This window comes from Aedes albopictus, chromosome 3 (genome assembly GCF_035046485.1).
Source record: "Aedes albopictus strain Foshan chromosome 3, AalbF5, whole genome shotgun sequence".
In the NCBI taxonomy this organism is placed as follows: Eukaryota; Metazoa; Arthropoda; class Insecta; order Diptera; family Culicidae; genus Aedes; species Aedes albopictus.
In genome coordinates this window covers 428,692,519-428,717,465 of record NC_085138.1, presented here as the reverse complement: position 1 = coordinate 428,717,465, position 24,947 = coordinate 428,692,519, and the positions used below count along the sequence as shown (strand labels likewise).

The 24,947-nt window shown below is 38.2% G+C and overlaps 1 protein-coding gene across 6 annotated transcripts in view; it reads right to left on the bottom strand.

Moving 5' to 3' along the window:
- The window catches only part of LOC109621451 (fibulin-1), a 106,832-nt gene that overhangs the window by 65,903 nt on the left and 15,982 nt on the right, over nucleotides 1-24,947 (bottom strand). For 4 of the 6 annotated variants that reach the window (XM_029875839.2, XM_029875843.2, XM_029875841.2 and 1 more), the window contains exon 2: nucleotides 15,845-16,306. In XM_029875839.2, coding sequence (XP_029731699.1) covers nucleotides 15,845-15,908 — 64 coding nt within the window. In that variant the 5' untranslated portion in view covers nucleotides 15,909-16,306. Of the gene's footprint in view, nucleotides 1-15,844; nucleotides 16,382-24,947 lie in introns of all 6 variants that reach the window. The other 2 variants (XM_062856474.1, XM_062856473.1) reach the window with 2 other exon arrangements.

Here is a 24,947-nt window from a genome sequence, read left to right as displayed (position 1 = left end):
CACGCAAAGAGTAAAGGACACATGATGCACGCATACTCAATGCGCTGCTCATTGCGCAGTTGGTATGATAGAAATCACAGATAAACGAACGTAACACTGACGAAATTTTCTTCCAATATATCTCAGGATCCAGATAACTTACAGAGTTGGTGTTTTCGGCATAATTATTAGGCTGGTCAAGGACCTACTGGTAATGGGTAGTTTGATTCGGAATTCTTCCATTAGGCGGCGCTAGTGATCGAACAAATTTTATATTTCATATATCTCTGGACTCTGATTACTTAGAAAGATGATGTCTTCGGCATTGTTGTTTAGTAGGTCAAGGGCTTACAGTTCGTGGACAATTTGTTTCGGAATTTTGCCATTAGGCGGCGCTAGTTACATATTTGCAAGATCATGCAAATGATTGATTTTTTATTAAATATTCAACATGCTGTAATTTTGTTTTCTTTGAACATATTCAAGTCAAGTCAAATGTTTTACAAAGACCAATATGTTAGCCGTAAATGTGCAAATTTTCATTTCATTCGATTCACTAAATTCTGAGATATAGCAGTTTAATGAAAAATACTCAAATATGAATCATTTGACTTGAATCGCTCTAACTTCACGTAAAATTATCCAATCAAGCCCAAATTGGTACCATTTAGAGCTTACTAGTTGTGCAATAAGCGATAAAAATTTGAGAATTTTTGGTGCACTTAATAAAAAGTTACACCTTGCTGAATATTTTTGCGATAAATAATTAAAGTTACATGCTTCTACTCACTTTTAACTAGCGCCACCTAGTGGCAGAATATTGAAACAATTTACCAATCAACTGAAAGGCCTTAACCACCCAAACAACATTGCCGAAGACACCATCTTTCTAAGTGATCAGAGTCCTGAGATATATAGAATATAAAATTTGCTTGATCGCTATCGCCACCTAGTGGAGGTATTTACAATCAAACGGTCTATCACCAGCAAGACCTTGACTATCCTAACAACTTTGTCAAACACACTAACTATCTAAGTAATCTTGGTGCTGAGATATACGGTATGAAATTTTCACAAGTGTCACATCTTGTGAATTCTGTTATGTCAGAGACAAACAGACGTAATACTGACGGGTTTTTTATACCAAATATCTCATGATCGCGATAACTTCGAGAGTTGATGTCTTCGGAAAAATATATTAGGCTGGTTAAGAACTTACCAATAATGATTCGTTTAATTCAAAATTCCTCCACTAGGCGGCGCTACAGAGCAAACAAAATTTATATTATATATATTTCAGGATTCTGATCACTTAGAAAGATGGTGTCTTCGGCAATGTTGTTTGGTTGGTTAAGGCCTTTCAGTTGATTGGTAAATTGTTTCAATATTCTGCCACTAGGTGGCGCTAGTTAAAAATGGGTAGAAGCATGCAACTTTAATTATTTATCGCAAAAATATTCAGCAAGCTGTAACTTTTTATAAAGTGCACCAAAAATTCTCAAATTTTTATCGCTTATTGCACAACTAGTAAGCTCTAAATGGTACAAATTTGGGCTTGATTGGATAATTTTACATGAAGTTAGAGCGATTCAAGTCAAATGATTCATATTTGAGTATTTTTCATTAAACTGCTATATCTCAGAATTTAGTGAACCGAATGAAATGAAATTTTCCACATTTACGGCTAACATATTGGTCTTTGTAAAACATTTAACTTGACTTGAATATGTTCAAAGAAAACAAAATTACAGCATGTTGAATACTTGATGAAAAAAATCAATCATTAGCATGATCTTGCAAATGTGTAACTAGCGCCGCCTAGTGGCGGAGTTTCGAAACAAGTGGACCATTTACTTTGAGCCCTTGACTTACCAAACAACATTGCCGAAGACACCAATTTTCTAAGTGATTAGAGTGCTGAGATATATGAAATATAAAATTTATTTGACCTCTAGCACCACCTAGCGATGGAATACTGAATCAAACGATCCATTACCTTTAGGCCCTTGATCAGCCTAACAACTTTACCGAAAAAATCAATTCTCAAAGTAATCAGGATCTTGACACATATAGGAAGCAAATTTCGACAGCGTTACATCTGTTTGTCTCTGATTTTACTTCGTTACGCCTCACTCATTGTCAATTTACTTTTACACTCTTTCACAGTGAGCAGAACAAATGACGCAGTGTGTAATAGTGGTTTCTGCTTTTAGTGGTGTTGCGTGTACGTACACGTTGCATTACACGAACACCACCTGAGTTACTGGTTGAAAATAGTAAACAAAAATCAGCTGTTCCCGGCAAAATCAAATGGGCATATTTTCAACCAGTAGATTTGCATTAGTGTTCGTGACGTCGCGCTGCGAAACCACTATGGCAAACTGCTCTCTGCGTGTGAGTTTGCTCACTGCGTTCTTTTTATTTCTCATTGCGTAGCCACCTGCTCTTTGCGCTTTGCGTTTAGAAACTGCGCATTGCGCGCAGTGAGTGAGAAAATGCCAACCCTGCTAGAACATGAAATCTGTGCTGCTGTACGCCAGTGAAACTTGGTGTGTATCAGCAGAGAACACTCAACGGCTGCAGGTATTCATCAATAGATGCCTGCTGTATACAATTCGTGCATGGTGGCCTCACAAATGGATCGCCAACGTGGAGCTCCATCGTCGATGCCATCTAAAGACGATAGCGACAGAAATTCGGGAGCGAAAGTAGAGGTGGGTCGGCCACACTCTATGCAGAGGCGGGAATGAAATCTGCTAGCAAGCGTTAGATTGGAACCCAGCAGGACATTACAGCATAGCCAGGTCCAGAGGTTGATGGCGCCAAAACCTCAACAAAGAAATAAAGGAAGTCGGCCCATTTACCACAAAACCATAATTAAATCACATTCATCTATACACATCGAACCATTCAAAAATACGCCCTGTGCACCAGCTGTCAGCGTGAAACCATCAAAAACGTGTTAATTGGCCGGGCCGAATTGGGCTCACCCACGTCGAATTTTAATTCTTAGTGTGATGACAAAACTGTCAATTGTGCGGTAGCGAGTATGGTGTGGAAAATGCTTTTTGCTCGCCGGCCGGGCAACAAAAAAGAATCTACCCTACCATCATCGGTGTGAATTAATCAGTTTTTGCAGGGCTGGGACGGTGTACCATTCGCTGCCACCATTGTTACCCTTACTGCTCATACCTACACCACACACAGATGATGATGGTGGTAGCTATGCTGCTTCCGGCATGCATGTTGCACTTGGCGCGTTCGGTTCTTGTTGCCAATAAATTTTACATCAACAATTTGCCCCTTGTATCACAGCGAGAGGCCCCAGCCAATTAATTCTTCATCCGATATATGGTAATTTTGGCATGTTGGCGGCAGTCAATCGGATTACAGATGGAGCGAGCAGGGTGAATTATGTAGGGATTGGATTCGGTTATCCACCGCAGTCCACACATTGCTTTTCGCTGGTGCGAGTTTAACGCTTGTATGTTTTCATGCATTGATCAAAACTCTCCACATTAGTATCAATTATCGCGTTTATCGTCACATAATTTGGCTCATATTTATTCATCAAGAGTACTTTCGAGGACGTGCTGATTTTATTCTCATCAAAGATACTTGGAAGAATACTTTCAGCGTCACCATCGTCGGAGTGAAATATGGTTCTCCATTAAATCGTAAAAGCTGTTGAAGGGTTTATGATGCTCATGTTTTGGCACCCTTCGAACGGAAATTTCCATTTTTATGTCCAACACCCATTCTCGAAAGTCGTAATACATTTTACCGCCTTCCAATTTGCAGTAGACTGTGTAGTGAGTATTGCTCATGTCTCGCTGTGGCTGTGCAACAATACATTCTCTGTGTCAATAAAATTGATGCCCCAATGACTTTCTTCGCTCTTCAAAATCGAATCGAATCGCGGAAAAAGCTTACTCAGGTCACTTCTACCCGCGCGTTCAGACAGGATGAAGTTGAAGCACAGAAGAACAACGGTTTTATTACAATCCAATTTCCACTTTCCGTCATCCATAGTAGTTAGTTTCCTAGTTGTAGGTAAGATAGAACTGATGATGCAATGATAGGAACGAGTGTCTTGTAGCATGTTACTGCCTTTCCTGATTCCTTCCAGCAGCGAGACAACAAACCATTAGGAAACAGTGTGGAGGTGTAAAATGTTCAATATACTGAAATTGAATCGCAAGGTACCGTAGTATGTACTACAAAGCTCGTTATTCAATGCTGCCTGTTATTTCCAACTTGTTTTAAAATAGCAGTTGGGGCTGGGACCATTTGGACAGGGGGACCTATTTTGGGCGCTTGCTACTATAACTGACTCCATTTCAAACCGATTGACTTAAATCTTTGAACATGGCTAGATAATGTACGTATCTGATCGTGTCCCAAAAATTAAATCAATCGGTTTAAAATTGACTGAATTATAGCAGCAATTGCCCAAAATAGGACCACCTGCCCAAATGGTCCCAGACCCTACCTAATGTTTGTTATCTAGAAATAAATCACAAACAATTTGGAGTTATTATTGGTTTGAAGTGGTATGAAAATTTAATAGCCTGAAAAGATTTGTTATTCAGTTTTTTATTCTTTATTCATATTTCGTATTCAAGGAAGCGATTTCTTATATCTTGATGAGAATATCTTGTTTTTCTACTGCAGCCATTCCATGAAAAAACAGTATAGTGGAACTTGATACTTGATAGGTTCGTCTACTGCGGCCACTTGCTCTAGCCGCACCCTCAATTTTCTACTCCAGGCTATATTTACGATACAAACGTTATGCGATTCGACATGTATCCACTAATGTTTTTTATGCAATTCAGTATCATAATTTACATTTTATGTAACTCATTTTGATATCATAATGGCCATTTTTTCCGAACTGGCTCATTATGCAACTGAAATGAATTGCATAATGAAAAATAGTTGTATAATGTTCATAGAGCAACTCATTTGCGACTCATGTACGACTCGTGCTGAAAAAATCAACTTTTTGCAACTCATTACATAAATAACTATTTAAATACCTATATGGTTACATATAGGTTTTAGCATTTATATGAAAAGCAAGACTATTGGACTGTTTTGACCATTTTCTACAGACGCACTTCGATTTTTTTCTGTTATCTGTTTTTTTCATGAAATTTATTCAATCAAACTATCCTTAACGATAAAATTAAGCTAAGCAAAACAAAGGGAAGGTGTGGAAAAATTCAACAAGTTAGTGTTCTTAGATCAAAAAAGTGGTTGGTTTTCAAACAATATTGTATGCGGGAACAATCGATTCGATAACATTCTTTTGAGAATATTTCTTCAAAGCTTGATTTTCTGGAAGATCAACAAATGATTAATGTTGTATTACGGGATTAACGCCGACTTTTCATCTACTTTAAAATCAATTTTAAGGTATCATTTGTATTATTTTTTTTGATATACGTAATTTGTATGGCAATATAACACTTTAAATTCAACAAAATAATTGCGAGTATTTCCGACGTGACTGATTTTGTTCATGCTGCAAGATGTTAGAGCTAAATTTTACTCCATTGCTTAAGTATATTCAGAAGTACCAGAAGTAAGGGAAGGATTCAATCATGACTAACTCCTTTTTAATTGCTTTGAAATCGACAGGAACATCGGTATGGAATATATTCCGATTATTCTTTTCTTTTTTTTTATTTGATTTTTTGGAATCTTGTATACTTATTCTGAAAATGGCTTAGACTATAACTTTACTGTTAGTGTGTCGAAACGACTGAAAATTTGACTATAAGTTTCCAACATAATAAATATTAAGTACTGAAGTTTTCATCGAAATCGGATATAATTCAAAACTCAAACCGCTTAAGTGTGAATTTTAGGCACTTCTTTCGACTATAAAACTGTCAATACTGCTGCGATTCTCAATAAAATTGGACAGTGTTAACCTAATATAATAACACATTTTAAATCAAATTTTGAGCCTTTTTAGCTTAACACATTCAAAGTTAGAAAACTTTGAATGTCACAATGCAATAAAACATTTTTGTGTCAGAATACAATAAACTTATGGTAACTTTTGGCTACATATACGACCACAACTTTTTATCCGTTTGACCAAATCGAAAGCAATTTTAGAATAACATTTCCACAATATCGACATACATACACCACCTATAGAAAATAAAAATCATTGTAATCAGCTCAATTTTTCTGACTCAAGCGTAACATGTATGTAAAGTATTCGTTATTTTTAGTCTTTGTATGTACAAGATGCCCAAAATCTAAATTTCTCGCGTCAAAGATTTCTCCATCAGTATTAAATTGATTCTGATGAAATTTTGAAGGTATCATCTACACAAAATAAACTGTTGCTAGTTGAAAAATCAGCCATTTTCATGCATGCAATCAAAATCATACACTTTTTTTCGTGGTGCAATTTGATGCGGGACACCCGTATGGTCGCAATGTAGTAATCGAAAATGATTAGATGCGTATTTTTTTTATTTCGTCATTAGGGTCTGTTCCAACTGTTCAAAAATCAAGGTTTTCCAAATTAAAACCATAAACCATAACCATGTTTGAAAGTTAGAAAATGTTAGTTAGAAAGTACCTCAGCCCGATAAAAAGATGATATGAATACTACTCAAAGTAAGGGGAAGAAAGGAAAGTAATGGCAAAATACGGTGGATTATTACTCCCTTTGTATTTATCCACCATACAGAAATTGGACAGAAATTGAAATAAATCCCGAAGAGGAATTCCTGGAGGAATCACAAAAAAAATTGCTGGAGAATGACTGGCACTCTTGGATCCATTGCAGATGGAACATCCTTAAGAATCTCAGAAAAAAACTCCGGAATCTCAGAAGAAATTCCTTGAAAAATCCCTAAAAGCCCTTGAAGAAATTGATAAAGGAAAGAGAACATTCCTAGAGAGAGGAATCTTTGAAAGAATTTTTGGATAAATCCCAGAAGCAACTCCTGGTCACTCTTGCAAAATCTCGGAGAAATCCCAGAAGGATCTGGAGGAGGTATTCGTAAAGAAACTCCTGAAGGAATCTTCGAAGGAGCTTCAGGATGAATCCAAAAAAAAATTCTAAGGAACTCCTTGAAATGTCTCAGACAGGACTCCTTGAAAAATCTCAGAAGAAACTGTTTGAGAATTTCCAGAAGGAATCACTGGAAGAATTCTCAGAAAAGGAAAGGAACTTCTTCACGCATCCAAGAAGAAACTTTTTGTGGCTTCTCAGAATCAATTCCTAGTGACACCAGAAGCAACTGGTGTAGTAAGTTCAATAGGGACTCCTGGGGTCCTTCAAAGGATCCTCTGGGGAAATCTTAGAAGGTACTCTTAGATCAATCTCTGAAGGCACTCATGAAGGCATTCCAGAAGGAGCTCCTGAATGAATCTCAGAAAGAACTCTAGGAGGAATCTGAAAAGAAACATCCATAGAATTAACTTCTGATGGAATTCACAGAGGATTATTACTCTGCAGCAGCCGAATTCGCGGATTTTTTTTTTCACTAACTGAAGTTTACTTAGTAGCCCAAGGCTGTGTATATAAATAAAAATATATAAATAATGAGTAAAATAAATGGCTATTTTAAAGTGATGGAGACGCATGACCATTTCCTATATATATGAGCGCAAACCTTAAAATATTCAAAACCGGTTTCAAGAACATTTCTAAAAGCTTGAAATGATTAGTTTACTAGGTAGTATATCTGATTTGGTTGATGGACAACAGTACATATTCGACGCCTGTTACTAAAAACAAAACATCCACTGAATTCTCAAGCGAGTTTTTTCCAAAATATCTCAGATTTTTTTACAATACACTAAAAGTTCAAATTGTTTTTCAAGAGGTTCATTCATTCTTATGAATGATGCAATACTTAATTAAAAGTATCTGCGGGAAAATAGACTACAGTAACATTTAAAGTTTTATAATGATCTATTAGCAGTTATCATAGCCAAATTCAATAAAACTATCAATAAAATCAACTATTGCATTATAACCTTTCGACAGCCGTTATAAGAACGTTTTTCAACCAAGTGGACCACACTTTTATTGAGATTGTTCATTTTTTATTGAGCAGCTTTGACTGCCGGTGTTTATTCCCTAGTGCGAGAAAAGGAAAACATATGAATAAATTTCACAGGTTTCACACTGTCAGAAATTATAAGTGACTCTGTGATGATTTCTATGACTATAAATTATGTGCGAGAAGAGAATTCTTTCCGGGATTCCTTCAACAATTCCGATCTTTTCCGATTTCATTTAGAGCTTTTCCTAGGATTTTTTGAAAGGATGAATCAAATGATGAATGGGAATCATGAAATTCCTTCTGCGATTTCTCCCAGGATTTCATCTAAAACTCTAGTGCCAGTGTTTTCGAAGGGATTCCTTCAGAATATCCTTTTGGCATTCCTGTCATGATTCCTAGAAGGATTTTTCCTGGAATTTGTCATGAAACTCCTATCGAGTTCCCGGGATTTCATAAGAAGTTTTTTGCGTGACAACTTTAGGGATTCTTCCCAGAATTTTTATCACGATGCCTTTAGGGATTCCTCCCTGGATTCTTTCGGAAATATCATTAGCTATTCCTATCGAGATTCCTACAAGGATTCCTACCAGATTTTTTATAGGGATTTCTGCTGACATTTCTTGGCAATGGTTTTTCCTGGAACAGAGCAAACAAGCAGCCAAAAGCTCAAAAGCTGTTTTTCTCTCAAAATCCAGTCAATGTTAATGAAAATTTATCACTACACTCTATATACTATGTGCACAACAGTGAAATCATTTTTAAACACAGTTCTGTGATTTTTGGCGAAAAACTGATTTTGAATAATTGATGACTGCTGATGATTGAATGATGGTTTCATATGCCTTGAAGATTTTTTTCCCGAGATTCCTTCAGGAATTCTTCCAGTGATTTCTCCCAGTATTTTTCCAAAGGTACTTTCCTGTTGGGAACTCCTCCCGATATTTGAACAGGGTTTTCTCCTTGAATTTTAATGGTAATTTTATCACGGATTTGTCTTGGGATTTTTCGAAGGTAGGCCGTGACATTTTCCTTAAATATTCAAAAACGAGTGGCTTTTTCGTGACTTTCTTGTATAGAACTGGTCTAGCCGCACAATATTCTCAGGTTCATCTTCTAAAGTGAGCTGTAGATGGCTGAATTTAGATATGCCGAAATGACATTTTCAGCACTGAACAAAACTGCCGAAAATACGTAAGTTCCCCTGTACATTTTTGTTTTCACATTAATTTTGAGAAAGTTCCATCAGAAGTTGCTTGGAAAGCTATCCAGTATGTGAACTTTCAAGTTCCGAAATTACTTAAGAATACAGCTGGAGAGCAATCTCTTGCAAGCTACTTAGCCAATAAAGTACCCTCTTATCCAAACTTTTTATTACTTAAGCTTGTTCTTTCCCAGGAAGTATTCATAAATTATTCTAAATATTCCTTTTAGGATTGCTCCCGGAATTTCTTGTGGCATTCCTCTCGGAGTTTCTCCTAGGATTCTTCTAGAAGTTTATCATGAGATTATTTTAGGCATTCCCAAAAAGATGGTTCCAGATATTTCAGGAGGGGTTAGCCGGGGCCCGTTGCGTAGTGGCTACGCGTTCACTTCATAAATGGATGGTCATGGGTTCGATCCCAGCCCCGGCACTTGTAATTTTTCGTCAGTTGCTCTTCCCCCGGAGAGCAGCTGACACCTGACCCTCTTCTGAGTATATGCTCTAACGGACCCGGATACATGGATATCGGCTAACGGCAACTCATAGTGGACCCCCAATCGGGCTGGAGATGAAACAAGAGCCACACATCAACATCCTCGTGCTCATCATTCTACCATGGACAGTATAGAAAAGTGACAGCAGCGCAACGGCAACCAGTTCAATATAGTATAATTAGAATAGAATACATTTAGGCGCTGTACAAAAAAGTGTAAGTGCAGCTGCCAATTGGAATCGCTCATGCAGTGCCCTAGTGGACAAAGGAGCTGTAAATTAGGTTAAGTGATTGAAGAATAAAAGGAACATTCCAAGAGGGATTTCTGCAATTTTTTCCCGGCATTACTTCACAGACTGCTTCTGGGCTAGAAGTTCTAGCTACATTCATCCAGACTGCTTCTAGAGGTGTTCTAGAGATTCTTCACTCAGGGGTTGATTTTCAGATTACTCCTCATAGGAAGAGGTAGGCTGTTTATTAGTTGTACGAGCCTTTTTGAAAGCACAGCATTGAAACGTGGCTAAAATACCACATCAATTGATGAGCCCACCCAACAAACATTTTTACTGTTAAAAAATGGAACACACTACTTTTTAGAAAACGTTTGTTTGAGAAACTGTTATTCAGCTGATTCAGTTTTTTTACTCGTGAATTTGAACTAATGCTTATTCTTCACACGAGAGCTTGTTCAGTGTCAGGAATGCAACTTTTTCTTTTTTATTTGATTCCACGATGCTCTGCTCATTTTTGTAGCTGAAGACGATAACATTTGGACAATGCAGCATTCTGTTCATGTTTGTACAGGAGCTTATATGAAAAAATATGTGTTTTATTACTGAGTGACTGACCAGAAACCTGAGATTTTAAGATATTCTTTTGTGGTATTCAGAACATATTTCTTTGTGTTAGAAACAATAAGCCACTTAATACACCGAACAAATGCATCACATAATTCAAAAAAACTAATTACTCAAAAGCAAAAATAACTAATTTCATAAATTCCGTCACCCCACGGCTCATAAATAATCCAAAAACTTCGACATGTTTGTGCACGGCGTTTCCATCTCGCTGGCACTATTTAGCCAAACATTGAGCCACAGAGTTATGTTTGTTCCCCAGAAAGTAACCGCTTGTGTCCCGTCGAGACCGCAATACGATACGATAGGACCCACTTTGCACTCGATTAGTTTATTGGCTTCGTATTTCACACCCACTAAAACCGAAACCCTTTGTTTAATTATCCTGCACGCCCCGAGCAGAAGGGAATAGCAACAGCATAATAAAATATGTTATTTTGGAAAAATAACTGAGTAGCGGAAAGAGTTATTTTCATGTTATTTACATAACATATCGTGTTATAAACTTGTCTGTCATAAGCGGCAAAATAACAAATATTATAACAAAAAAATGTTCCTGGAAGACCTGTTTAATAACATATTTTGTTAGTTCAATAACAACTTAATAACAGCGAATTTTGAAAATATTTCAATAACAAATTTTGATATGAATACGTTATTGATAACAATCTGAAAACAAAATTTGCTTTTTTTTCTGTTGCGGATAGGAACTCCTCCATAGTCCCATATGCATTCAATGGGATACGCAACAATAGGATCTATTGTTAAATGTTTCATTCATAATTGGGACGCTATTGTTGTCGCAAGCGGTTTCTTATCGAAAACAGAGAGAATCAATAGTTCTCGTTTATTTTCCAAACAACTTACGATGAAAACTACCGTCGTTTTGAAACCCTTTATTAGGTGGTTCATTGTTTATAAGATTAATTTACATTATTACCTCATTGATTGACACATTTATCCTAGTTAATCTAAGTGGGCTCGATGCAGTGAAATCAATAAAAAAAACCCAGATTAATCCACCTAGTGGTGATAGTGCCTTTCTCGTCGAATATGCACTCAAAATTTTTCCGTCGCCATAACCCGAAGACCCGAAGTGTTCCTGAATCCTGAGAATTCTCTAGAACGGAATAAACCTCATTTTCTTCTTTTGTCACAGTGCTCGTTGACTCTTCAATTAAGGGGGGGGGGGGGTTGTAGTTGAGAAATAGTACATGTATTTGATGAAAAAATACTCAAACAATTAAGCAAAACCGCTTAACTCGTCGGATTTGATTAGAAATCTTCCGGAAGACTATAATTTCATCTTAACATTAAAAAAATATTGGTTTATTCAATTGTGCCCTTCCTCCAAAGGTTAAATTCCGACCAAAATTTCCAAGGGGGGACCCCTTTTGACTTGAGAAAAAATCGAAACTTGTGTCAGCCTTATTCAGAAATGCAAGAATTTTATCAAATCCATAATCGAATTTGGAAACTTATTGATGGCTCATAATCCGACGCTATGTTAAACGTATAGGCAGAGCTGAAAAATATCAAACCTCTCAGTTGACTGCTTGACCAGCTTCACTCACGGAGAAAAAACACTGTAGTTTGAAACAACAAACATGTTTGTTGAATGATGATCTAATAAAATAGCTAGCTAGCACTGGATGCCGATCATTATCGGCGATTTTTTTTCTGCACACTTTAGCCGATATTTTATTATCATTGATTATAAGATTCATGTAAAATTTGACAAAAAAAAGTGCAAGCAAGCGAAATTTCCCATACCCATTCAAATTTCAACCGTGTTACAGAGCGCGAGGGCTTAATCTGTTGCATCAAAATTGTTCTCAGTAATTTTAGACGCAAAAGGGGATTGGTGCTATAAAATTTAAAATGTATGTAAACACATTGATCCATCCTACTGTATAATGACGTCTCAGGAATCTAAAATGGTGTGATTTGACAAGATCGCTTAAATGTTTATCAAGATTTTGTTCTTTTACGCATATTAATTGCTTGCATCGATTTTGTTCATCTTAGTAATTTCAGCGATGCATCCAATCCTGATTCTGCAACACTGCCGGTTATCTTAGATGTGGTCAGAGTTTATTTTCTTGCTGCCCGTTTAGCTGGTTATCGAACATTTTTGATGATTAGATGTTTCGCATGCACGGGTTTGGTTCACTTTTTTAATTGGCATGTTCATCTGGTTATCGAAAAAGCCGCTCTTTGATGTGTAACATGCCTGGGTTTGGTCCACTTTTTTAATTGGCCACTTCCGGCACGACATCCGGAACCGGTTCCGGAACACAACCGGTCCAGATACGGTCTGATACTATTTTCCTGCTTACCGTTCATCTGGTTATCGAAAAAGCCGCTCTTTAATGTGTCGCATGCCGGGGTTTGGTTCACTTTTTTAATTGGCCACTTCCGGCAGGACATCCGGAACAGGTTCCGGAACACAACCGGTCCAGATACGGTCTGATACTATTTTCCTGCTTACCGTTCATCTGGTTATCGAAAAAGCCGCTCTTTAATGTGTCGCATGCCAGGGTTTGGTTCTCTTTTTTTATTGGCCTCTTCCGACGGTACACCCGGAACCGGTTCCGGAACACTACCGGTTCAGATATAGTCTGAAACTATTTTCCTACTTCCCGTTCATCAGAAAATCAAAAATGCCGTGGTTTGATGGGTCGCATGCATGGGTTTGTTGCATTTTCATATCTGGCCCCTTCCTGGGGTACTGGTCCGGAACACCTAAATGGCCATAACTCCGGAACGGCTGGACCGATCTGAACCATTTTCAATAGGAAACAATGGGACAATGTACTCCGTCGAATGAACCATCGGTCGTTGAAATCGGTTCATATTTACTATCTAAAAATGAGGTGACCTTTTTGTACACATACACACACACATACATACATACACACACACACACATACATACACACAGACATCATCTCAACTCGTCGAGCTGAGTCGATTGGTATATAACACTTGACCCCTCCGGGGGCTCTATCAACTTTTCGTTTTTGGAGTGAACATATAGCCTTTCGGTACACCTTGGTGTACGAGAAAGGCAAAAATGTCTAAAAATAATCAATGGAGTTCTTGATGACTTATTTTTTACATTTTTGTCGAAAATGTGTTGTTCGTCGTTGAATTCCACCAGTTGATCCAAAATGTTTCATAAAATGGCTAACACTCTATTAAACTCTCTATTTTCGTATTCATACCTAACTGAAACTGGGACAAAAAAAACAGGTATACTTTTCAAAGTGCTTATAAAACAAAAGGCTGATAAGTTGGCACTGTAACGTGCCGAAACGAAAATCTCGAATGGTGTAGTTTTGATTGCAAAGCAAGTTATGTTGTAATATTAATGATCAAATATTTGTGCTAGTCTCAATGACACAATAATAACTGAACTTGTGCTACAACAAAACATGTTATTGAAATGTAATTTAAAGAAAATATACCAGGAGCACGATCATAACAAAATAAGATTGCCAAACAGAACATGTTATGGAACGGTGATGACTTTATAAGTTAATAATAACAAACCGAGATATAAAAACAGGTTTTGTGAATCCGTTGTTATTATTTTGATATTTTCCTCTGCTCGGGGCAAATCTCGGACAGCTTCCGGCTGTTCGGCCGCCAACCAAGCCAGATACAAAGCAAACAGCTGTGCCTGGGCAAACTGCCATTAATTATGGGGCAACAGTGTAGAATTTAAATTTGGAAGTGAAGTTCAAGCCTCCAAAAATGCCATCCGACAAGGTTTTCCACGATTGGGGTGTTCCCATGACAATTGGGAGAGTGGCGATATGCGCCGACATGAGGTTGACATATAGAAATCTGTGCGGGTATGTCACTAGGCATGCGAACATGCTTTTTCAATAGGCTGGTTCAATTTTTGTAAATTAATCTAAGTAAGTTCGAAAAAGCAATATTTTGTCGTGCAATCAAAGCGATTTTAAGATAGCCAATCCAACTTTAAAACGTAAACACTACGCTCAACCCTCCTAAGATGTTACGTTAGACACACCACCATATAACGAAGTGCACGTTCAGCGTACCTGTTTGGGTCATTTTGCCCCCAACATCTTACTACGGTTAAGGGCCCATATAGCCGAGGCGGTAAACGCACGGGTATTCAGCATGACCATGCTGAGGGTGACGGGTTCGATTCCCGGTCGGTCCAGGATCTTTTCGTAAAGCAAATTTCCTTGACTTCCTTGGGCATAGAGTATCTTTGTGCCTGCCACACGATATACGCATGCAAAATGGTCATTGGTAGAGGAAGGTCTCAGTTAATAACTGTGGAAGTACTCATAGAACACTAAGCTGAGAAGCAGGCTTTGTCCCAATGAGGACGTTACGCCAAGAAGAGAGAGAGAGAGAGAGAGAGAGAGAGAGAGAGAGAGAGAGAGAGAGAGAGAGAGAGAGAGAGAGAGAGAGAGAGAGATCTTACTACGGTTAAGTCTTTTATTTCTCTGGCGAAAAATTTATGTACATTCATTTATCGTGTAGGAGGCATTAAGATATCAAAGATTGGAATACTTGCGAGGAAGTTTTTGGAGGAACCCATCTACTTCAGATTCTTGTTAAGTAGCATTCATAGACAATTAGGATATTTTAGAGATAGGAGGTCAAAGTCTACTCCAGGATTTTTGATGGCCAAAGTTGGATCTGTGTGGTTTATGGACGGTCTTTATTATTTTAGCAACGCAGTTTTGGATGTCGAATTTGAAACAAAATGTTCAATTAAAGTTCCCCCAAACAAACAACATTCTGATCCACTCTAGTATCACATGCGTGTGGGTATAGCGTGGACCAGGCTATGACCAGCCGACAGTCAGCAGTAGGATTACTCATGAGCTGCGTTGTTCATGAATAATTTAATCGCTCTCATTAATAATTGCCAAAGGGGTCTAGACTATGGTAAAATTTAAATTCATTATGTGCTTACACAGCATAGCCGGTCCACTAAGCCGTTGTCACGTATTATGATGGTATGTGAATGCATCATTAGCTCATACATATACGAATGAAAGTTTTGCCAGAAGTTGATACAAAGGATTAGTTGGTATTTCGGATTATTTACACATTAAACAGGATTTTTGACTACAATGAAAATTCATTTAAGGTACATGTACATTGAACCCATATACTTATATGCTTAGTATTGGAACAGAATCACCTAGTTCGCTAATCAAATTCCTACGAAACCACGTTGGAAAATTCACCTCAACCGCAACATAGTGTCCACTCACCTTCCGACTGTGCGAGTCCCACGTAGCAAATGAGCAGCAGCAATCCCCTTATCTTCACATCCATGACGGCGGCTCCCACTCGCTGGCTTACTGTTTTCAGTCAACTCTAATCAGATTAAATCCTTTTGTCACAATCACTTTCACACCGACCGAAAATCTATTTTCGTTCACACACCACAAAAGCGCCCTTTATCGAGATTATTTTTGACCTTCCACTCTCTGTCGTTCAACAGCTCGGAAACCACTATTATCAGGACCTCGTGATCAGCAGCACGAAAAATCGCTTTTTGTCTCAAAACTCACTCATTTTTCACAATTATGTAACGCTTTCAGTTGATCCACCGCAGCACCAATGTCCCCCTGGCTTTGCCCTCACTTCGCAGTCTGCAGGATTCAATTTACGATAATCCAATAAACAGTCCCGAAATGGAATCCCATTTAGTTCTCCGTGGTTTCTGTCCCCTGGAAACCCATCGCACAGTTTTACTCTATCCTTTCGGTCGCGCTTATTTCCTCCGGAAAGCACAGCAGTGATTCCTTTCAAACAAGTTTTAAAAATTCAATCGAACGACACCACCCACGGTCCCAGGACGGATGCGCGGTCGAAAATCAAGTCCTTAGTCGTCCATTAGTAACCACTTTCTAAAACGATTCCCATCGGGCCCTTTCCCACACATGCTTTGAAGCAAGCAGCAGCACTTTTACCGTCACAAAAATCGCGTGTTCTTGCCGCTGTTTAAGCGGAGCGATATTTATTTTAGCTCAAGACCATTTGTCGACAACTTGGTCAAGGTTGGAAAGTGGGAAGCTTTCGAACCCCCTTGATAGACTTGTTAGCACTAGCGTGCACAGGGGGGGGCAAGGGGGGACACTTGCCCCCCCTTCTATAAAAATTCTATGCACCATTTTTGCAGTTCTTGTGCAATGTTGAGAATCACTGAACTATGGTGCACCATTGACACATACAGTTTCTTAGTATCTCATGCACAACCATGATGTTCTCAAAATCATCTAGGCTAATCTCACGCACCATCTTCTAACTAATCAGTGATGTCAGCGCCACATTTGAAAAACATGCACCATTTTGGCATTTCGTATTCCAAAACTGTATTCTATGTACGTGAACCATGGTGACTTCGGCACCATTTTTGCAATTCGTGCACCTAGCCATACGAAATAACGAGTATCATTGAATAACAGTGACGAGTAATACAGCACACTAACATCATGCACCTTCTTCAAAGTTTTCAATGCACCATCATGATGTCCACAGAATGATCTAGGTATCCACGTATTATGATGATCGCATGAATTGTCTTTTTATCAATTAAGTATCTAATACCTCATACTGATATGCACCATCATGAAATTTCATGCACCATCACAGCTCTTCAAAGCACCATTTCAGCGTTTATCATATCATCTAGGCATCTAAAGCACCGTAATGCCGTGAGCATCACATAAAATACATTTTTTGTATCCTATGCACCATTTTTGCAATTCATGCATCTAACCATGCAACATGTTGATAAGCTTTGTAAAACGGTGACATCTTATGCACCATTATGATGTGGTTCACAAGTGAATTTGATGCACCATTTTGGCATTTCGCATACAAAATAGCATTCCTTGTACCTGGCCTATGTGGATTTCTGTGTCGCATTGAGTTTCCTGCACCATTTTTGCAATTCGTGCACCTACATATGGAATTTGTTGAGTATAACTGAATCATGGTAAAACTAATGCACCATACAGGCATCATGTAGCTCCTTTGTATTCCATGCACCACCATGGTGATCACATAAATATCTACGCACCATCTCACGCGTCATCTAAGCGTTTAATTCAAATTTGAATTTCATAAGCTCCATTTTGCCATATCGTACACCCAACTGTATTCCATGTACCTGATCCATGTTGACTTCCGCACCACATCAAATTCTACGCACCATTTTAGATATTCTTGCACCTTTAATCTAACCACGCAATGTTGAGAATCACTGAATCATGGTGGCAACAAATGCACCACTGATACATACAATTTCTTATTATCTTATGCACAACCATGATGTTCTCAGAATCATTTAGGCTAATCTCACTCACCATCTTTTAACTAATCAGTGATGACAGCACCATATTCTAACAACATGCACCATTTTGGCATTTCGTATTCCAAAACTGTAATCCATGTACGTGAATCATGGTGACTTCGGCACCACATTGAATTCCATGCACCATTTTTGCAATTCGTGCACCTAGCCATACACAATGTCGAGTGTCGCTGAATAACGGTGACAACTAATACAGCACACTAACATCATGTACTTTCTTCAAAGCGTCCACAGAATGATCTAGGTATCCACGCATTATGCTGTTCTCATGCACTATCTTTTAATCAACTAGGAATCTAATGCATCATACTGATATGCACCATCATTGATTTTCATGCACCATCAAAGCTTTCCAAGCACCATTTCAGCGTTTATTCTATCATCTGGGCATCTGATGCACCATAATGTTGTGAGCATCACATAAAATACTTTTATTTTGTATTCTATGCACCATTTTTGCGTGCACTTAATCATGCAACATGTTGTGTAATCTTTGAATAACGGTGACAACTAATGCAGCACACTAGTAAGTATCATACGCTTTCTTCAAAGCTTTCCATGCACCATTATGGCATTCACTATATCATCTAGGCATCTTATGCACCATTATGATGTGGTTTACATTTGAATTTGATGCACCATTTTGGCATTTCGCATACAAAATAGTATTCCACGTACCTGGAACATGTTGATTTCTGTGCCACATTGAGTTTCCTGCACCTTTGCACGAATTGCAAGTGCACCTTAATATGAAACATGACGAGTATAACAGAATCATGGTGAAGCTAATGCACCATACTGACATAATTCATTCCATGCACCACCATGATGTTCAAAGAATCATCTAGGCACCATCTCACGCACCATCTTTGAATCAAATATGTATCTAATTGCGAAATCATGCACCATCGTTAAATTTCTTGCATTACAAAAGCTTTTATTGCATAATCGTGGCGTTCTATTGCACCATTATTATTGTATGAAGTTTCGTACATCGAAATAGCGTTTCTTGTACGATATCAACTCTAATGCTCCATATCAATGCACCATACCAATGAACTCAGTGTTATCAGTAGATCCTATACACCACGGTGACATCATGCACCTTTATTGCCGCACGCAATTTGATTTTTACGCAGCACCAACATTTTTATGTTTACAACATCTCCAAATCTCATGCTTTATCTTAGCTTTCTAAAAATCAAATTGCAATTACTTGCCATGCATGCACTATTTCGACATTCCCTTGATCATTAAGGTATTTAATGTACTATACTCACATCACACACCTTTTTAAAATTCTATGCACCTTGGTGTACGTTGTATCATCCACAATTGAATTTTATATACCATTTTGTGATTCGCGCATCAAAACAGCATTCCGTGGATCATTTTGAGAATCACTTTACCAGCTCGAGAAATATCTGGAGAAATCCGTGGAGGCATTCCAGAAGAAATCCCTGGAGGAATTTCAAGAGGAATCTTTGAAGAACTTTCTGGAGGAATCCCTGAAGGCATTACCAAAGAAGTGCTTGAAAGAATTTTTGAACGAAGCTGTCAAAAACTGTAAGAGGAGTCTAGAGAAATTCCTGTAGAATTTGCAAAGCTAAAGGAATTGCTGGAAAAATTATTGAAGGAATACCCTGGAGGCATTTTTAAAGGAATCCTTGAAGAATTTCCTGGGGGAATTCCTAGAGGAATTCGTGAAAGAATTCATGGAGGAATTTCTGGAGAAAGATTTCGAAAACTCCTGGACAAATTTCTGGAAGAGTTCCAGCAGTGGTTCATTGACGAACCCCTGGAGGATTTCCTGGAGTAAACTCTAGAGGCATTCCTGGAAGAAACCCTGGAGAAATTCCTGGAAGAATTTCTGGAGGAATCTCTGAAGGCATTCCTGAAGGAATCCTTGGAAGAATGCCTGGAGGTTTACTTGTAAGAATTCCTGGAGGAACTTTTGGAAGAATGTCCGGAGGAATTTCTGCAGGAATCCCTGATGAAATTTCTGGAGGGACATTTGGAGGAGTTTCTAGAAGAATTCCTGGAGGAAGCTATGAGAAATTCCTGGAGAAATCCCTGATGTAATCCCTGGAGGAATTCCTGAAGGAATCCGTGAAGGAATTACAGGATGAAACACTGGAGGGGTAACAGAAGGAATCCATGGAATTCCTGAAGGTTTTTTTTCGGAAAAATTCCTGCATAAATTTGTGGAAGAATTACTCGAGGAATTCAATGGCGAATCTTTGCAGAAATTACTGGAGAAATCTCTGGGGGAATTTGTGGATCAATTTCTGGAGGAATCAGTGGAGGCATTCCTGAAGGAATTTTTGGAAGAATCCGTGAAAAAATTCTTGGGGGAATTTCTGGAGGCATTCTTTCAAGAATCATTGGAAGAATTTCTGGAGGATTTTCAGGAGGAATACTTGGAGGAATCCCTGGAGACATTTATAGAGGAAATCCTAGAGAAAGCTTTGGAAAATGCCTGGAGAAATTCCTGCTGTAATCCTAGGAGGAATTCATGAATGAATCGGTGAAGAAATTCCAGGATGAATCCCTGGAGAATTACTAGAGAAACTTCTGGAAGGATCCCTAGAGTTTTTTTTCTGGAGAAATTCCTAAAAAAATGTAGGAATTCCTGGAAGATTTTCTGGAGAATTTCCTGAAGGGATTCTTTGAAAAATTTCTGGAAAAATATTTGCTGCTTTCTGGAGGAATGATTAAAGGAACTCCTCAAGCAAAAGAATTCCAAGAGGGATTTTTGAGGAATATCTGAAGAAATTCATTGATGAATCCCTGGAGGAATTCCTGGTGAAATCCATGGAGGAATACCTGTAGAAATTTTTCGAGGAATTCCTGAAACAGTTCCAGGAGAAGTTTTTTTTTTCTGGAGGAATCCGTGGATAAATTTTTGTTGGAATACCTGGAATTCTTGGAGGAATCCATGATAAATTTTTTAGATGATTTTCTGGAGCAATTAATAGAGAAATTTTTATAGTTGTCCCAGGAGATATTTCTCGAAGGATTCCTTAAAAAATTCCAGAAAAAAAAATCCTGAAAAAATTTCTGTAGAAATCCCTGGAGAAATTTCTCGAGGAATTCCTGGAAGAGTTCCGGGAGAAATTTCTTCAGGATTTTCTGGAGAAATCTGAGCAGGAATATTTTAGGAGTCCTTGCAGAAATTCCTGGAGGAATCGTAGGAATCAGAGATATTCAAGATGGAATAAACGAAGGAATTATTGAGGGAATAATGGAGAATTCCTGGAGGAATTCCTGAAAGAATTTTTTGAGGTGTTTTTTTGCGAAAAATTCCTGGAAAAATTTCTGAATGATTTTCTTGAGGAAACTCTGGAGAAATTCCTGAAGGTATCCATATTTGCATTCCAGGAGGTATTTATGGATAAATTCCTCCAGATTTTTTTGGAGGAATTCATTAGAAGAAATAACTAGGAATAGGAATAGGAATTCTTAGAGTAATAACTAGAGAAATTCCTGGATGAATTCTTTAAGGAATTTCTGGACAAATATTTAAAGCCTCCTGGAGGAATGTCTGGAGGAACTCCTCAAGGAATCAATGAAGGATTTTTTTGAGCAATTTCTGAATAAACTCATGGATGAATTCCCGAAGAAATTTGGGAGGAATCCATGAAGAAATCTCTGGAGGAATTCCTGGAGAAATTCACGGAAAAGATCCAGGAAAAATTCTTTTAGGATTTTCTGGAGGAATAAGTCGACGAATTTCTGGAAGAATCCCTGGACACAATATTGGAGGAATTCTGGCAGAAATTCTTAGAGAATTTTCTGTAGGAATTCCGGCAGCAATCCCTGGAGGTATTTCATGGGGATTCCATGGAAGTATCCCTGGAGGAATTCCTAGAAGAGTTCTGGGAGAAATTGATTTAGGATTATGTGGAGGATTCCGTGGAGGATTTTCTGGAAAAATCCCTGGATGAATGTCTTGAGAAATTTCTGGTGGAATCCATGGAGGGAGGATTTTCTGAAGGAATTCCTGAAAAAAATCCTGGAGAAATTCCTGGAGGAATCCAAGGAGGTATCCCTGAAGGAATTCTTGGAAGGGTTCCGGGAGACATTCCTTTAAGATTCTCTGGAGGAATTCTGACAGAAATTCCTAGAGGATTTTCTGGAGTAATTCCTGGAGGTATCTCTGGATGAATTTTTGAAGAAATTCATGAATAAATCGTTGAAGGAATGAATCCCTGACGAAGTCCTTGAGAATTTCCTGTAGAATTTCCTGGAGGAATCCATGGAAGCATTGCTCGAGAAATTCCAGGAGGAATTCCTGGAAGAGTTCCGGGAGAAATTCCTTTAGGATTTTCTGGTGGAATCTGTAGAGCAATTCCTTGAAGAATCCCTGGAGGAAATATTGAAGAAATTCTGGCAGACATTCCTAGAGGATTTTTTCTAAAAGAAATTTCACGAGGTGTCTTTGGAGATAATTCTGAAGAAATTTCTGGAGTATTTATTGGAGGAATTCCTGGAGGAATTATTTGGAGAAATTCTGGAGAAATATATGAGGCTTCATGTAGAAATTTCTGAAGGAAATCCTCGAGGAATTTCTGAAGGAATTTCTGGAGGAATTTCTGCAGGATTTTGTTTTAAATTTCTGAAGAAATTTTTTAACCAATCCCTGCAGGAACTCCTTGAGAAACTCCTAGAAAAAGTTCTGAGGAAATTATTTGAGGAATGCAAGGACAATTCCCTGTAGTTCTGGTGAAAATTCCCAGAGCATTTTTTCGAAGAATCCCTGGAGGAGTTCCTGGTAGAATTTCTGGCGCTCTTCCTTAACAAATTTCTGAGAGAATTCCCGGAGGAATTTTTGCGAAATTTCTGAAGAAATTCATGGATGAATCCTCGGAGGAATTTCTGAAGAGATGCCTTGAGAATTTCCTAGAGGAATCCATGGGGGGTTTTTTCAAGGAATTCTATGAGGAATTCCTGGAAGAGTTCCGTTAAAAATTCATTTAGGATTATCTGTAGGAATCCGAGGGTCAATTCTTGGAGGAATCCCTAGAAGAAATATTGTAAGAATCCTGACAGTCATTCCTAAAAGAAAATTTCAGGAGGAATCTCTGGAGGAATTATTGGAGTATTTACCAGAGGAATTATTTGAGGAATTTCTGGTGAAATATATTAGGCTTCCTGGAAAAAATAATGGAGGAATGTCTGAAGGAACTTCTCGAGGAATATTTGGAGGAATTTCTGAAGACATTCATTATTGCATCCCTGGAGGAATTCCTGAAGAAATTTCTGGAAAAAATCCTGGAGAAATTCCTAGGGGATTCCGTGGAGAATTCCTTGGGGGAATTTCTTGCGTAATTATTCGAGGAACTCCTGGAAGAGTTTCGGGTGAAATTACTTTAGGATTTTCTGGTGGAGTCCATGGATGAATTTCGGGGAGAAATCCCTGGAGGCATCTCGGAGGAATTTCTGGAGGAATGTCTGAAGGAACTACTCGAGCAAATTCTGAAGGAATATCTGGGAGATTTTTTGAGGAATTTCGGAAGAAATATATGAATGAATTCCTGCAGGAATTCTTGGATAAATTGCTGGAAAAAATCCTGAAGAAATTCCCGAAGGAATCCGTGTAGGATTTCCTGGACAAATTGCGGAATTCCTCGAGGAATTCTTGGAAGGGTTCCGGGAGACATTATTGGGGAACTCAGACAGAAATTCCTAGAGGATTTTCTTGAGGAATGCCTGGAGGAATTCCTGGTGGAATTTCTGGAGGATTTTCTGTGGAATTTCTGAAGAAATCCATGGATGGATCCCTGGAGGAATTTCTGATGAAACTGTTTGAGAATTTCCTGGAGGAATCCATGGATAAATCCTTGGAGAAATTTCTCGAGGAATACCTGGAAGAATTCCGTGAGAAATTCCTTTAGCATGTTATGGAGGCATCCGTGGAGGAAATATTGGGGGAATTCTGACAGACAGACATTCAGGATTTTTCCTAGAAAAATGTCAGGAGGGGTCTCTGGAGGAATTTTAGGAGTATTTACTGGAGCAATTCCTGGAGGATTTATTTGAGGAATTTCAGGAGAAATATATGACGCTTCCTGGAGAAATGTCTAAAGAACCCCTCGAGGAATTTCTAAAGGAATATCTGAAGGAATTTCTGAAAAAAATCCTGGAAAAAATCCTGGAGAAATTACTGGAGGAATCTGTGAAGGATTTCCTGTAGAGATTCCTCGAGAAATTTTTAGAAGAGTTCCGAGAGACATTCTTTTAAGATTCTCTGGGAGATTCTGGCAGAAATTCCTAGAGGATTTTCTGGAGAAATCCCTGGAGGAATTTCATGAGGAATTCTTGGAGGATTTTTTTTGAGGAATTCCTGTAGGAATTTCTGGCGTTATTTTTCGAGAAATTTCTGAAGGAATTTCTGGAGGAATTTTAGAAGGATTTTTTGAAATAATTTATGGATGAGTCCTTGAAGGAGTTCCTGAAGAAATTCGTTGAGAATTTCCTGGATAATTCTCTGAAGGAACTCCTGGATGAATTTTTCAAGGAATTCCAGGAAGAGATTCTTCAGAAATTCCTTTAGGATTTTCTGGGGGATTCCGTGGAGCAATTCCTAGAGGAATCCCTGGAGGAAATATTGGGAGAATTCTGGCAGACATTCCTAGAGGTTTTTTTCTAGAAGAAATTCCAGGAGGAATTCCTGGAGGTAATTTTGGAAGAATTTCTGGAGTATTTTCTGAAGGAATTCCTGGAGGAATAATTTTAAGAATTTCTGTAGAAATATATGAGACTTCCTGGAGGAATTTCTGAATGAATTATTGGAAGATTTTTTGGGGGAATTCCTGGAGGAACTCATGCACGAATCTTTGGAGAAATCCTGGAGGAATCTCTGTAGATTGCAACAAGGATTTCGATCAAAATGTTCTATCTAGCAATTCTGACATTCTCCAATTCTAGCATCACTAATTGTCCAGGATCAAAATTCTTTCACAACGACAATATTTTTTATCTATAATTGA